The 17309-nt window shown below is 38.3% G+C and overlaps 1 protein-coding gene across 2 annotated transcripts in view; it reads right to left on the reverse strand.

The window, feature by feature from the left end:
• LOC128612325 (connector enhancer of kinase suppressor of ras 3) overlaps positions 1-16358 on the reverse strand; it is a 52203-nt gene extending 35845 nt beyond the window's left edge. For both annotated transcript variants that reach the window (XM_053632384.1, XM_053632383.1), the window contains exons 1-2: positions 15980-16358; positions 597-760 (exon numbers count right to left, since the gene is read on the reverse strand). In XM_053632384.1, coding sequence (XP_053488359.1) covers positions 597-760; positions 15980-16031 — 216 coding nt within the window. In that variant the 5' untranslated portion in view covers positions 16032-16358. The remainder of the gene's footprint in view (positions 1-596; positions 761-15979) is intronic.
• Positions 16359-17309: the final 951 nt, after the last annotated feature.

A 17309-nucleotide genomic window follows, 5' to 3' on the forward strand; every position in this document is an offset into this window, starting at 1 on the left:
TTATTATTATTATTATTATTATTATTATTATTATTATTAACACAGTATAATTTGCATGAATGACACAAACATCCTTTATCCACGTGTGTGTGTGTGTGTGTACACATTTCCACATTGTGCTAGATGGTGTAAAGTTCATTGACACTTAAAACTCACTAAAGCTGGCACACACTGTCCCATTCCCCATTTACACTTGCAATGAGATATTGTTTATTTTCAATTTCTCAACATTCTTGTTAGACAGCAAGTTAACTTATGGCCTGTTTAATTAGTGGAACTAGCAAACTAGCAAAAGCCACAGTAAAAGACAGAGAAAGCAGTTGCAAATCAGATTTTATGCCTTGCAGTTTTAATAGAAGTTGAATCAAACTCAAATTTGACCATATCAGCTGCTTTCCTTTCAAAGCTCAACCACTTAGACAAACCATTGTATGAGAAGCATCTCAGTTTGTAGACATGGAGTAAAAATTATTTTTCATTTCGCAGCAACTTTCATTTCATTTACACCATTTCTGTGACACTCAATAGTGCACATGAGGAATATGGACCATATTAAATACAGGAACTTTGACTGTGGGTAAGTCTTCAGTACTGACCAGAGCACATAGCAGGTCCACTGCTTCCAGAACCAGCTCCTGGTGACCGATGCGAGCCACCCCAAGCTCTTCCAGATCCTGGTGCGAGATCTTCAACAGCTGCTCTCCACTGATCTTCTCTCTCTCAAAGCTGGCAACATATTGCTGGAGACTGTCATCAAGACCTTGATAATGCAGAATAAGAGAAAACAGCATGAATTCATACTCTCACATCCAGTCACACCTAGCAGGAAAGTCCATATTACTACCATGAAATTGAGGACATAAAGCTTTTCAAACATGGTAAAGGTATTATGTGCATTATTTCTTCACTGTGCTTAAACAAGCAGCAGACTGCTGCTTTTCTCTAGAATCGTAAGTTCTTGTGTTTGCGTTGCAGATGCTCAGAGAGAACAGGTGTGAGACGGATCTCCCTGATAAAGCCATCATAAACAACCCGCAGGTTCCAACTGCCTACGGTATATGTGTGCTTGTGCGTGGCTGATTAAACAATATGTACCTCTTTATTTGACAGTAAACGGTCAACTGTACTTAACATTACTGTACTATGGTCAACTCTAATTGTCATGATTCACACTTTAATCCTAAGACATTAGCTAAAAAAAATAAACATTAACACATTACTTAAAAAAATAAACGTTAATGGTGTACAACAACTTTACCAGTTCCCATGGGTTCCAGTTTTGTCACTGTAAAATTAGGGAACTTTTATATAATTGCACACATGAGGAAGTTATGCTTCAACAGTTTAACTCAAAGACCTAAACTGTTGCAACACACGTTTGGATGATGCCTTCACAGAATGTAAATGAACATGCTCAATGAAACCGAGCTGTTTAACTTGCACAGGAACTTGCACAGGCAGCCGACTGGTTTTGGAAATGAATGCAACAACACACTCCTATGCCAAGCGACATACACAACGCAGCCCACTTACTGAGCCATTCCACCAGTGTGTCAGTGAAGGATGGCTCTATGGGGTAATGGGGGAGGGGCATGCCCCAGTCAAAGGCAGTACAGAGGGCCAGCTGCAGAGCACTGGCCCCATGCCCTGCTAGTGCTCAATGGCCTGTCAGCCCAGACACAACAACACAGCTCATCATTCAACACCACATCCATCTCAGTCCAGCTTTGGAAATGCAACATTAAGTTCCTTCCTAACTGCCATATATAGGAAAGCTTAAATTATTAAATGTACCTTGACCCTTGCAATGAGATATTGTTTATTTTCAATTTGCTTTAAAATGATAGATTAGAATGTTAATTTCTACAACAATGTTAATTTGTAAAAATAAAACAAAATAAAATAAGCATAATTAGTAAAGAAAGGGAAAACTGTAGCAAAATGAGGCCCCCAATGTGAGCCTCAATCCGTTCGGAGTTGAACTTTGGAGATAAACCTCATTAGGATAAGACGTGTTTTATTTCAAAGTTCAGTCACAAGTGTGAGAGTGCAGCTCGGGATGAATGAACACAGCCCAGCACAAACAGTTCGTCTTACTGACTGAGACAAGCTGTGCAAACTGGAAGGCACAGAACAGAAAGGGAAAAGTGTCTCCTTCCAGAATCAGATATTGCTAAAAATATTTCCTGGCGAGTGATGCTATTCTTCTATGGCTCTTTTCAGAGCCCATTGATCAGAGGAGGAGGAGAGAGGAGCTGGAATGTGCTAAAGTGATTAGACTTGATCCAGGGCTTTCCGAATGGTTTTCCATCATTACAGTGAGATATCGCATCGCGAAACTAGAATTAACAGCTCTCACAAGGCTCACTAATGAAAGGCCTTCACTGCCGCTCAATTGACTCTGCATTATTTGACACTGGACTGAAAAAAAAAAAGCATACCCCTGATAACAATAAAGAAAATCAAGACTCTTTTGGCAGCTATTAAAGGATTCCAACATCCCTTCTCCCTTAAAGAATCTGGAATTAAGGACTGGTTTTCAAATTGGGATATTTTCAAGATCTAGAGATCAAATAGCAAACTTTATATATATATATATATATATATATATATATATATATATATATATATATATATATATATATATATATATATATATAGAGAGAGAGAGAGAGAGAGAGAGAGAGAGAGAGAGAGAGAGAGACATCGTTCTCACCTGCTTGATCCACCAAGCAGAAAAACAACAGAATCACTGTGTGAAATTAGTAGGAATAACAGGAAAGCTAGCTCCTCTGGTGCGTGTGTGATTACAATTGTGAGGTGAAGACAATAAAGAAAGATAGAATATCAGTGTAGTGTGAAGTGAACAAAAGGGACAAGTGAAGCATCTTCAAAAAAGAGAAGCAGCCAGAAGCATTTCACTGCAGTAGTCTAAGTAAGGAATAAAACACCTTGGGGTACTGTTGTAGGTAAATAATCAACGACAGGGTGGTGCAATGCCGTTATCACCTTAGAGTTGATTATTTTCATATAACAGCATGCCCTGAAGTGTTTTATTCCTCTTATATCACAGAAATGTGCTAACGCGAACATATTTTATTAATTAAAGAACAGTACGCTGTACTTTTTATCCAATTACATTTAATGTAGTGGATCATCCACAAAAGACGTTAATTCATGTTATCATTTACATTATAGCTGTTATAAACAGTCATTACCTTACCAGCCTTTCATTTTTCTCTCTTGAAGTTAATAAAACAAAAAAAAAAAAACACAGCTTGTCGTGTTACTGAGAAACCAAAAGCTGAAAGTTCTCTGTACTGTTGACTCTCCCATGACAGAATATTATTACAACTTTACCTTGGACTATAATAAAGCACTGACACTTTCACCATTACGTAAAAGTTTGCTCTCTTTATTTTCATAAAATATGAATGTGTTGTCATTTCATGCTGCCATTAAACAAACTGTATCTCATGCTTATTTTCACTATATTGGCGCTTTTCCACCACACGGTACGGCTCGACTCGCTTTTTGGGGGCTTTACACTGTGGATAGTACCCAGTACTTTTTTTATTACCACCTGGGTCAAGGTTCCAAGCAAGCTGAGCCAATACTAAATGTGAGCCATGCACGGAGGGTGTAGGGAATTCTCCTTAACAAGTGGTTCTATATTGTGCCTGAATAAATATGTGTCATTTAAAACATACTTTGTGTATGGTAATATTCTATTAATTGAAAATTATGTATCATTTCTTAACAGAAGGTTTCTGTCTTGGATTTTTACATCTTGCTTGTTACCAATTTCCAAACAGGCATTTATCAAAGTCACTCCTGTCGCAGCTGAACCTAACTTAGCCATATCGAGCACTACATAGGTTCTAGAACGCCGCTATTTTACATAATTAATACGGTCCTTGTTCAGTGAAGAGGAAAGGCATTTGGAATACGGCCTGACTGTGTATCTGTACAGGGCTTCGATAATATGATATTATCCCTGCGTGAAGGCGAGTGGAAGATGGCACACACGTAGAGGCGGCACTAAACTGCAGTGAGCAAGCTCAGAAAAGTAAAGCAATCGAATCGAGCTGTACCGTGCAGTGGAAAAGTGGCTTTTTTGAGAGAGAAATACAGCAGGGCCGCCCACATTTTAACATCAAACAAGACATGCCTGGTTTCATTTCCAAATTGTTTATTTGAATTTCAAGTAGAATTTTACTACTCGTGCCTATTGAGTCACCACCTGATTACTGCCAGAGAAACTCCTCCTACTTTCACATGTTCATTTATGCAATGGGAACTTGGCACACACTCGGATGCTGCTACAGATACAGATAGTTCTAGGACCTTGTTTGTTATCCGAGTTATGGTGATCTGCACTGTTCGGTGCAGAAGCGCTATTAGCTCAGCTAGTTGTTTTTTTTTCTCACCCATCCCAGAAAGAATTTCATGTGCTAAATTGTAAACTCTACATCATTTAGTGCAAGATATCGTGTGACCTTAACATCTGTTCCAACAGGAAGCAGCACAAACCTCTTACTACCACTTCCCCCACCTGACCCTTGTACTATCTGGAATTAACACCCTCAAGTCCTCTCCTTTCTGCTGGTGTCCCTTCTTGTAGCCGGGCTCTCAACCGTAGACAGGCCCTGTGAAAAAGGAAGAGCAGGCTTTGGTTCTCAGAGATTTGATTACACGAGAAAGAAAGCCTTCCACCTCTCAGCCTCCCAGTGGGAGAATGAACCTATCTGACCTCCCTTTACACACACACACACACACACACACACACACACACACACACACACACACACACACACCTCCCTCCTGTGCTGGCCATGCCCTCCATTGGAGAGGAGTGAAAAACACATTGTGTACAATAGTGGCTGCCACTGTTTCTCTCTCTCTTTTTTATTTAGACTTTCGGGCAAACCTGTGAGGATTGCAGGAATGTCCATTGTTCTACAGAGATGCCCTGTTGTGGGAATTCCAGATTTCTACAATGGCAGTCCCTTGGTACACAATAACCCTTGTAAAGAAAAACAAAACCCTTTTAACATGTTAAGCTTTAAACCCTAATGCATGACTTCACAAATTAAAAACAAACCCTTGTGCAAGCCGTACAGTTACATAAAGAACAAACCACTATCGGCTGATTATTAACGATTTTTCTCCCTTCCACAAGGATTTATGATCGAATATGACATGAGGTAAATTATTCATTAAAAGATGACTCAACTTTAACAAGTTGAACAACTATTTCTTTTCGTCTCACAAACTGAATTACCAATGAGCAGTGAGAGACAACGAAAAAACAATCAATTACATGAAAAAACCATGAGAATAATTATGTCAAGAGCCTGTTTCTCACTCTAGGCACAAACAGACTCAATGATACTTGGATTCATCTTAAGCAAATTATCAGTGGATGAATTATACTACTGTGGTGGGGCAATGCTGTAGGCTGGAAGACAAACAGGACTGATGACCTAAAGGTGCTCAAGCTGACCCACATGTTGCCATGACATGTGACAGATGCTGAAGGGGGAGGAGGTGTTAGTTAGCAAAAAGCACCACAGGGAAAAGAAACTGATCTGACAGGTTTGCAACTTTTGCATCAGGCATGAAAAGATCAAGTAGGGGGAAGGAAGGAATAATCACAGGTCAAAAAGCTGATGACATGAAGATCAGATCAGTTTTAGTCTGTTATATTATGTTGCATAATCATACATTTACAACCTCTTGACTTTGGCAAGTCTAGACACAGAATATTTTAAGTCATGAGGTCTGTGCATTGAACTTGCTTAAACATAAGCTCTCTTCACTCACTACAGAGCTTCAGCTCAGAAAAACTAGCCAAAAATTCGACTCACTGGAGCCTGATCGTCTGACATTTTTAGAACCACTAAAAGCTATACTAAGACTTTCTCAGTATTGATAAGTTTGAACAATGCAGTAAACACAGTGTCATTACAGATGTGTAATCAGAGGTGGTTAGGAAATCAGGCACTCCCCAACCTACCACTCTGAGTCCGACTCACGTCTGCGCCACATCCCCAAAAGGCAAAACCACAATGACAGAGAAGTCTCAAACTCTGAGGTTAGGACACCTAACTTGTACCACACTAGATTTAGCCTAGTGTTTACATACAAATTATAGAAAAGGGCCTATAATGGTGGAATTATTTTCTAACACGTAAGGAATGCAGGTTTTCCCCAAATCATCCAAGTCCTTAATATGGCAACCAAACAACCTCTAAGCTCAAACCCAAAAACTGACATGGAATGTGTGTTGGAACAGACACAAATATACATAACTAATTGGAGAATATCCATCATTTCATTTTCGATATCATAATGAATAATACACCATTAGCCAAATTCCAAATCTTGACTGATTGATATAAAATATGGGCTAAATATCCGATATTTAAAGTGCTGTGAAATAATGGCAAAGGCAGAATAAATGTATTTTAATCTGTCCTAATGTTTTATGCATTTTGGCACTTATAGCAGTGGAAACCTGTTTCTCTACAAAGTTGTCGGTTGGTTTCACCTTTAAGGAAAACCTTTCTTACTTTGCAGGACGTTATTATTAATTACATAATGGAAGTGTGCAAAATGTAGTGTGGTTTCAGATGGAATGGTGTTACCACTGGAGCATACTGAAGCTTCATGCCCTCGACTTAACCCTTTTATGTTGACTTATCTTATTCTAGGTGGACGCACACAAATTCGTTACTGTGCGCTCATTAAAATAGTAATGAGAGTCTAAAAACACAGGACTTGCACAAGAACAGAAAAACATACGGAGCCCATTCTGAAACCTTTTCCATAAAGTCATTACATGCAGTAGAGTGTTTACTGACAGGATGAACATGCTTTTATGATAAATATAAGAATGAAAGGAGTCATATGGCATAAGAAATGCACATAAAATCTGAAGAGGAAGGCAGATGGTAACCTCAAACCTCCAGAAATTGAGAGACCAAATTCATAAAAGAGGCATAATTAAAGAGAGTTAAAGAAGAGGCAAAGATTAAAAATATATACCTAATGAAGCAAGGGAGGAGGGACATATAATATTCCACTTCCTCATAAAGCTGAGATATTAAACATCTGGAGCATAAATGATTAAATGGGAGCTGAAGTCATGATATAACAAGCTATAAACTAGACATGCTTGCCATAATGGCTTAAGCCATAAGAAGCTCTCAGTTTGGTTCCATAAGATGAAAAAAATTAAAAATACAGCTCATAAGTCAAGATAAAAGACTGGGTCATTTGCATTTTTTCCCCAAATCTACTGCACTAAATACTGTGCTTGTGCTCAATTCCATGGAAACATGAGCCCCTGGCAAATCTTTGACATCTTAATGTAGGGACTAAACACTATGCACACTGTAATGACTGACAGAGATGATAAAACGTGTATTTTGGGGGGAGGGGGATAACTGCATAGTTTAATATTATAAAAGAAAATCACTAGGTCTTCCTCCAATTTTCAACTGTCAACAAGTTTTGGTGAGTCTGTTCCCATGATTGCCTCAGATACTTGTTCTTGGCTGACAGAAATGGAACCTGATGTGCCCTACTGCTGTTGTAGCAGCTAAGGTTTAACGTGCTGTGCCCTCTGCAATGTTTTTCTGCTCACCACGGTTGTAAAGAGTGCTTATTTTAGTTACTATAGATTTCCTGTCAGCTCAGACTAGTCTGGTCATTCTCCTCTAACCTCTCTCATCAACAAGGGATTTTCACACCTCAGAACTGACCAACAACCAAGTTACGGTTAAAGTAACAGATCACATTTTTCATTCTGATGTTTAATGTGAACACTAATTGAAGCTTCTGACCTTTATCTGCATGAATTTATGCATTGTACTGCTGCCACATGACTGGATAACTGCATAAATGAGCAGGTGTACAGGTGATCCTAGTAAGGTGGACGGTGAGTGTATGTAATAATACAAGACCGATTTATGACCGTTGTTAAAAGAACCACCTATTTAAGGAAAAGTCATGCTTATATTTAATGCTTATCTATTGGGCTGAATTTTGTCCCTCAGATCTTGCAACCCTGGTCTGGCTCGAACTTTCCATCATGTCATTTATTAATAAACCTCAGTCAAGAGTATTTTTAGTATCAGTTTTATTTTAATTTCTGCCATTCCATTAAAGGGGAGGTTTAAAAACCCCATTCAGTCAGTTACTTAGCACAGGACAATTTACCATGATAATCAAGTATCAGATATAAATACTGGATCAAACCTCTTTGACCAATTAGAAAAAAGACTGACATGTTTTTCTCCAGTCCACTCCCTCTGTGTTCACTCTGAAAGTGCCTGATGCTTGAGTCACCATCCACTGATCTTTGCTCTTACTCATATCCACACATACACATTCAGACTCTATATGGCACAGCCTCCAAAAGACAGTGATAAATCTTATCACAAATGTATACATGAATACACTGCCCCCACCAGCAACCATTCTCACCCGCATCCTGAATCCAAACATTAATACAGCCACTTATTCAGTAACTTTGAGCTTTGTCAGTATTTATGCTGATGCCAAAACTGCATCAAACATAGAGTCTTCTTGCTTAAAGTAGGCCGAGTTTTCACAGTGGCATCCAGTGGCAGGCTTTCCTCCAGTGCTCTGGTTTGGTTAAGACCTTTTTGTATGTGCACGTGCATTACCACCCTTTCATGCAGCTGCTGGTTGACGGAATTATTCAGCAAAAAAAAGTACAGCAACAACCTTTTCAATTGTTTGTTGTGATGAAAAGCCAGATCACGAACATAGATTCTGAACAATACTGTAACTGAACTTTAGGTGAAGATAAATGTGGGCTTGTTTTTATATGCAGGTTTCCAGGACCTCATTGGGTTGCTGGACAACTTTTGGATTAAGCGGACTTGTTTATAGACAGATTTGAGCTGTATGATTTTATTTCAAATCACAAGAATTAACTGATGTCCAAAAAAACCCCAAAACAAACAAACAAACAAAAAAAACTATAATGATCCGTTTCTACTGAAATAGTAGCAAAGGGAAAGGGAAAACCCAAAGTGATGGTCAATAAAATACCCAGAATTTATTTTTACGGAATTGGGAACTACAGGCAACTTTCCACTCACCATCAAAGGCTTAATAAAACAGAACAGCTGGAAGACTGCCGATGAATCAACACAGTCTATTGTTTATAACCTGCTGTAAATCATTACACTGGTAAAAATGTGATGTGAGATAATAGTTAATTGCTGTGCCACAGGGAAATCCCGTCTCTACCAGGTGTTTTCCATGTCTTATGTCAACTTATGGCTTCCCTTGTGGATAAGAAACTTACATTTATGAGGAAAAATTTTATTATTATTATTATTATTATTATTATTATTATTAATAATAATAATAATAATAATAATAATAATAATAGATGCTGGTTAGGAACATCTGTAGGCTTGACACACACACACACAAGCTAAAACAAACAAACAAACAAACAAACATTAAAACAGATTACATGCCTAAATGAAAAGTTAATCAGGCTAATCAGAGAGCAAGTGATAGAAATTGCAGGCAAGTCTCAACATGTTCCAGACAAGAATTTACCACTTGCACCAGTTATGGAGACAAAGGGAGAGCAACCTTTGGTAGCACAAAATTAAGAGGTATTTCCTTAACAAAACTACAGCCAAGATAATCCCTTTGGAATGAAATAACAAATGCTTGACGAGTGATATATATATAGTAGGCACACCAGTGGTTATTTGGCCTTTAATTTTACATATGGTCTAAAAACCACAAGTGGCATGGAACAAAGGACAAGGACAGAAAAGGCTATTTGTAGCAATTTTCTCTCTTGATTCATTGAGGGTTTGGCCTAGTCGTGGTACACATTCCTGTCTTAGTGGTTATTTAAACATAGCGAAGTATGCCTGCATGTCCCATAGTTGACACAGAAAAGCCTTCTCTTCTATATTACTGAGGCATCATGAGTTATATAGAGCTGTGTGAATACTTGCCAAAAGCATTCTGCATATTACGGCAACAACAACAACAGAAGTTTACACTTTCAACCTGAATTACAACAGCTAGGAAACAGGACTTCCCACATGCTATCATCAGCTAAGATCAGTTAACTCAAGCATGTAGAAAATGCGCTTGAGAATTCTGACAAGCTGTTTTGTATAACGCCAAAGGTATCAGGTTGTGCTTTGCAACTTGCAACGTCAATAGTGGATGTATGGTTTTGTTTTTTTGTTTTTTACAGCCGTGATTAAATGACCTGGCATTGCTCTCAGCTGTATGTATTACATAAATATACATAAAAGGGATTAGAATTTTTTACATGAAATTAAATTATCCGGGTATTATACGGTACTGAAAGTACTTCTTTTTTTTTCCATCACAACCAGCAACACTTGATTCACATGCCATGTTTTATGAATAGTGTCTACAGATGAAGTAGTGCTATGATCTTTGCTTGGTGAGGCTCCTTATCGCCATTTCATTTAGGTTGAGGCATTTTTCTCACTTCGTGAAGCTGAGTGTTTTTAAGTAGCCAATGCTTTTAGTTCATGGGGCGCTAATGCTGGCTTTGCTAAGCTCAGATAATCTTGCAGATTTGTACTGGGATATTCAGGTTTGAATACAAAGCCAACAAGTCCACTTCACTCCAGCACACACAAGGTGACCCTTTATTATGTCTCGTCTCTGTGGGAAACAGAGCATGGATTCATGCAAATGTCAACGGACACCATGTTTCAGTGAGGAGGTGCTATGTGTACAGCTTAGCTTAAGGCAGAGCATGTAAGACTGTAAGAGTCTAAGTTGAAAGAAATAATTATTCAAGTTCTGATGCTAGTCATACATACATTAAATACCACGAGCCAGACATCCTAAATCACAGGACTAGAATACTGACAGAGACTCCTTTGTGTACAATAATAATGACAGATATATTTCTGAGAATTACTACATATGCTCGATACAGACTCTCAGGCCCTGAAATAATAAAGCTGTACGGACAAAAGATATCAACTAATGCACTGATACAAAGGCACAGTGGAAATTCTTGACATCTCTCCAAGTTACTAAGAAAGTCTGCTTTAAATTTATAAGAACCTCTCAAAGAGGAGCCATATGGCAATTTCACAACTGTAAAGACTCACATATAGTGTCAAGATGGCTCTTGAGCCACAATAGAACAGCTGTTTTTTTTTAATGTCATTTAAAAACATCATTTATATGTTTGTCATATGTAATCCAAACTAAATGAATGCACACATAGGATGCAAGTTTTTCCAAACAATTTTAAAAGCTACAGTCCATGGGATTTTTTGTTAAAGTCAGGGGACAAACAGGTTCCTGAGCTACTGAGAGTCGCCCTGACAGTCCTGTCATACTAACTCAGTCATCGCTGCCTGAGGGTGCTGTGTCCTAATTGATGGAACATTTTAACTCGTATATGAAAGTTTCAGGACTGATTGAGTTTTAGCCTGTTTATCTTAATTGTGGAATGTGGATCATCTCCCAATAGCAGAAAAGTTTCGAAATCAGTTATATTACCATAGGTATGCATTTTTCATTCCCAGGCCCTGGAGCAGCAAAGCATCCCCACAACATCACACTGCCACCACCATGCTTGATCGTAGGTATGATGTTCTTTTTGTGGAATACAGTGTTGTGTTTACATCAGATGTAACAGGACCCCTGTCTTCCAAACCGTTCCACTGATGAGTAGTTGCGGTCCTCATCATTTCTGGAATTTGTTTAAATTTTGGCATAGTGTGTTACTAGGTAAGACCTTTTAACCAACTTCTTGCTGTTGAAAAAAGTTCTAGTGCTGATTCGATTCGCAGTAATCAGGCCTGGTTGCGTCTAGTCCAGCTGAACCCCATTATGAATGCAGTTACATAGATTTGGGGGATTAGTAAGTACAGGGGAAAATAAATTTTCACACAGGACTAGTTGGTATTGGATAATTTTTTTGCTTCACTAATTAACATAATCATTTAAAACTGTATTTTATGTTTATTCAGGTTGCCTTTGTTTTATCTTAGATTTAGTTTTAATTTCTGAAACTATTTAGTATGAGATATACAAAAAAACAGAATAAATACCTTTTAACAGCACTGTAGCTTAGATTAAATCTACTATATTCACCCCACAGTCCAGAGTCAGGCAGCCTGTGGTGAGATTACAACAAACTAAACATTTACCCTTTTAACCAGATCTTATATTTTAGCTCACTAATATTAGGCAAATTTGTTCTGTAGGTTATGTGGCATTTGTGATTTCACAGATTGACCACAGTTACACTGTGGCAGGGTCATAAGTTTGCTTGTTTTATCCGACACTCTGTGAATGTTACCGTTCTGCTGATGTATGCAGTAAAAATTTAATTCTTATTACAATTTTTTCGGCTGCATCCCAAACTGCTTACTGCTGTACCACATAGAATGTTAGTACAACTTTGGGAAATTTAGGAGTTACTAATTTTAGGAATACTACTTAATGTGCAGTATGATGTTTGGGATAAAGATTGAATGGTCACTGTATGCATATTGACTTGGCATTTGCAGCCATGAGATCAATCTACGCAGTGGAAAAGGATGTAACACAACTCAAGTTTCTAAAGATTTTTGTGTGTGTAGCATAACCAGCATTACAAGAGAATCCTACATCCAGCAGCTCTAACAGGTTTAAAATGGTTGGTCTCATTAGAACATACTTCAAATTGGCTGTTTAAACAGAAGGGAAGGGCAGAATATTGTCCTGAAACATTCTGTTGTCACTTGCTTCCTGTCAGAACAAGTTTTTTTTATTTGTTTGTTTTTTTGTTACACCTACAGTGTTGGTCTGGGTGTATAATGACACAAATAATGCGTGTATAATGACAAAAAAAACTCAAGCTACAATACTTTACTTGGAATATAGGCAGGATTTTCATTGACACTCAGAAATAATACACAAATCCCTGATAATAATAAGATGTGAAAGATGTGTAAACATATTGCCAATGCTAACCATTGTTATTTATCAAAACGAAACATGTGGTTCTTTTAATCCATTTATAGTTACATATATTATTGTAGAATGCTCATGAAACAGGTTAGTTCCTGTTATCACTTACGCTATAAAAGCAATAAACAGTTGTTCTCTCACTAGCAGCACATATACATTATGAATGCAAAAACTTTTACTATGAAAATCAAAACATCCATCTATTTAAGTACTTATTAGACACATGTTTGACCTATTACACACCGGATTGGTCAATTGCATTACTATCATATTCTTAAGATGCATGTAACTTTGCTGTTGATAAACACTGATTCAACCAACATAAAACCCAGAGTTCCAATCTGTAAAGATCAACAAGTATGGAAGCAAATCATATAAATAGGTTTATTTTAAAAACATTATCAGTGTAAATATCGCAATCTCTAGAACTATGTGATGTCACTTGGAGTCAGATAAATATCTAAACAGCTGAGAAATTATTTCAGGGAGCTACTTTCAGACTGAAGGGAGCTAAATGTGTATGAATGACAGAAAGAATGCTATTAAGTCAAACTATTCCATGCTGAGATGGACTTCTTTAAAATTCCTTGCACTGTATAACACTGACTCCTTAGACTTTCAGTTAAATGACTCATGCCTTTGGATGCTACCTTTTCACACACTCAGTCGTGAGGAACTTGATGAAATAACAGGCTTTATACATGAATGGACACAGTTATGCTCATACCATGTCTTGCACATACACAGACAATCAGGGAAACATGTCTTACATTAAGAGTCTCTGATTTAAGATATCGAACTGTGACTTTTTTTGGAGGGGGGGCTACGGAGGTTATCATCTAAAAGGATCAGTCTCTCTAAAAGCAGATTTAACCTAAATCCACTTGAGCTAACTCTACTTGTCTAGCAGGCAAGGCTTTCAAGGCTCTCACTTTCATACGCACACTTTTTCATCATCACATTAAAGCTTCAAATGTGCTAGCCGAAACCATCATGTAACTAAACCAGTCCAATGAGTCACAGAATGTGTATTATAACCTGCATTGTTCTCAACCGTGACCTCCAGATGCAGTTCACTGGAACAACAGCCATCTAATCATGTGCCAGGTCCTTAAAAATAAACCAGCTGAGTTTCCCATGACCCAACACTACTTCTAGGACATGGGTGGGTAATAGGTCAAACATTTGGCTGGGAATAATACTGGGCAAACCCAGACCTATAAAGAGGCTAAAAATGTTATAGGCTAAGAGCCAAGTTTATACAAGCCACCATGCTATTGTTATTCACTTACTCTGAATACCTAATTATTACATACAATATGATGATATGGCACTCATACAACATCGTGGTATAACTCACTCGGCAGCAGTTTTACAGTAGTTGGAGAGCTCTGGATGTTTGAAATGCCACAGACATAAAAGGAATGAAAGGCTGTCTCACAGTTTATTTGGCAGGTGAACAAGTAGTCAGAAAAACGAAGCAGAAGTCATAATGTGTGAAATACTCAAATTTTCAGTGGAACATTCCCCGAATAGTATAACATGCTGACATAACCCCCAGCTGGAATGTGGTTATGCAGTTGAAACATAAAGACCAGTGTCACAACCAAAATATCCAATTTAACCTGTATTAGGCAATGCTTTATATAACCTGCCTCTATGAGAACTCTCTGTTACAATTAATCAAATATAAGCAATTATAAGGAGACAAAACCAATTATCAGGAGGCTAAACCATGCTCACAGGCTTAAGCAGTATTGTTCAACAGTGTACACATGAAATTATCCATGTTAGCTTTGTAAACTTCAGCAGACTCTAAACAATAACATGCACTGGGGGGGATGCTGTTTGTTTTTAGGGTGAGGTAACTGCCTGTTAACAAAAACGTTTGGTGAGGGCATTTTGGGTACTGTTGCTCATTCAGCAAATGTTTTTACTCGTAGCAATTTACACAAATATGCTATAAACACAATCCAAACCTAAAGAAGGGCCAAACTGGAGTGTGAATGTTGGGAATTATTTAAATAGTAAACAGTAAGATATGTTTATGTTGTGTCAAAGAAAAACTTTCAACACTTTCAAACACCTCGCATGTGGTGCTATACAACTTGACACTGTCCTGTGTTTTACTCCCACATATGTACATATTTACATATGTATTCGTGGTGTACAGAAAAGACAAAACTAAGTTGTTGGGTTAAAAAAAAATTGCTAGGTAGCTTAGTCTTGTCATTTGAACGTAGCAGTACAACCTGAATTGTGCACCTGTACAATCAACATGAGGCAAAAACTGACACTTTCGGCCCAAGAGTCTCTTACTGGTAATCCTGGGACTTACAGCTATTCAGTCACGACTACAAAACCTTAACAGCGAAGTTACCACTGTCATACTCCTACTGAAAAGCAATCAAACAGTTAAACAACTAATCAAACTGTAAGGTTCATGTCTATTGTAACACTCTGGTAAATGCTTAAATGACTGTCGAGCTCATATATATATATATATATATATATATATATATATATATATATATATATACATATATACATACATATATATATATATATATATATATATATAACACAACAACACCACCACCACCACCACACGCTGTTGAGTTCTTAAAGGGTTAATGAAAGACTGAATGAAAGCCTCTCAGAAAATATACAGGAACTGTAAACGACGAAAGTGGTCAAGTGTAGAACGTCAGGTAAACATGTTTATAAACTGTCAGACGTTAAATGTCAGTAGTGTGAGTACAGTAAATCATTCCCCACTTCAGCAGCCGGTGCTGAATGACATGCGCGAGCTGCCGAGTTTCTACGAAACTGCAGGTAAACAAACGCGGCGCGAGGACAGAGTTGATGAAAGGAGATTTTTTACTTCGCCTTGACATTTTAGCACCAACGAAACAAATACATCTTAAATGTGCGATCGATACTGGCTGCTCACCTCTCATCCACTCCACTACTTGCTTAGGTGTCCATTTGGTTACTGGGTCCATGGTTTCCCACTTAAAACACCAGGCAATACAAGTTAACTAAAGAACTAAACGCCGACTGCCGCAACGGTTTAAGACTCTCGCTGCACACTGTAATCATTCTTCCATTATTCTACCAAGTCGAAAAGTATTCCACTTTAAACTGAACTCCGGTGCTTCCACTCACTGAACATTGAGAGGAGCTGAACTAGAGAGGTCAGGAGAGTCGCTCCCGAAAAGCAGTGAAACAGATTAAATGACAGAAAGCGATCCAATCCGCAACAAGTAGCTCCAGCGGAGGCAGGCGGGGGAAGGGCTTTAGGCGCGCGCGCGCACACACACAGACACACACACACACAGAGAGAGAGAGAGAGAGAGAGAGAAAACCTTTTGATCTTTTGTTAAAAAATATCACCAAAACACTCTGCTCTCATGGATATCAAACAATTGTAAACACAACATAGGTTTGTCTTTGTTAAATATAGGTGTGCAACAATTACTGGCACCCCTATGAATTCTTAGGAGAAAAATATATTTGAAGTATAGTCCCATTGATATTTGACATTTTTTAGTACACCTGGGTGACTAGGAACAGTAAATTGTTCAAAACTTCCTGTTTCACAGGGGTATAAATATGAGGTAACATCCATCTTCTTATCCTTTTCAGGGTCACAGGAGCCTATCCCAGGAAGCATTGGGCACAAGGCAGGGTGCCAATCTATTGCAGGGCACACATACACACACCTATTCTTTGGACATGCCAATCAGCCTACCATGTTACCCTGGGGGAGTAAACCAGAGTACCCGGGGAGAACACGCACACACAAGGCACGGTGGGAATCAAACCCCCAACCCTGGAGGTGTGAGGTGAACGTGCTAACCACTAAGCCACCATGCGCCCATATGAGGAAACACATAGGCCAAATTCCCTTAGTCATTCATCACAATGGCTAAGACCAAGGAATATAGCTGTGATATCGGCAAAAGGCTGTTGAGCTTCACAAAATGGGAAATGGCTATATGAAAATAGCAAAAGCATTGAAAATGCCCATTTCCACTATCAGGGCAATGATTGAGAAGTTCCAGTCAACTGGAAATGTTATGAATCAACCAGGAATTGGATGTGTGTCTATATTGTCTCAACTCACTGTGAAGAGGTTGGTTCGAGTGGCCAAAAAAATCTCCAAGATTCACAGCTGGATAATTGCAGAAGTTGCATCTTGGGGTTAGAAAGTCTCTAAAACTACAATCCAAAGTCACCTACATCAAGTTTTTTGGAAGGGTTTCAAGAAAAAAGCCTCT

The sequence above is a fragment of the Ictalurus furcatus genome, chromosome 9 (assembly GCF_023375685.1).
Source record: "Ictalurus furcatus strain D&B chromosome 9, Billie_1.0, whole genome shotgun sequence".
Taxonomy (NCBI): domain Eukaryota; kingdom Metazoa; phylum Chordata; class Actinopteri; order Siluriformes; family Ictaluridae; genus Ictalurus; species Ictalurus furcatus.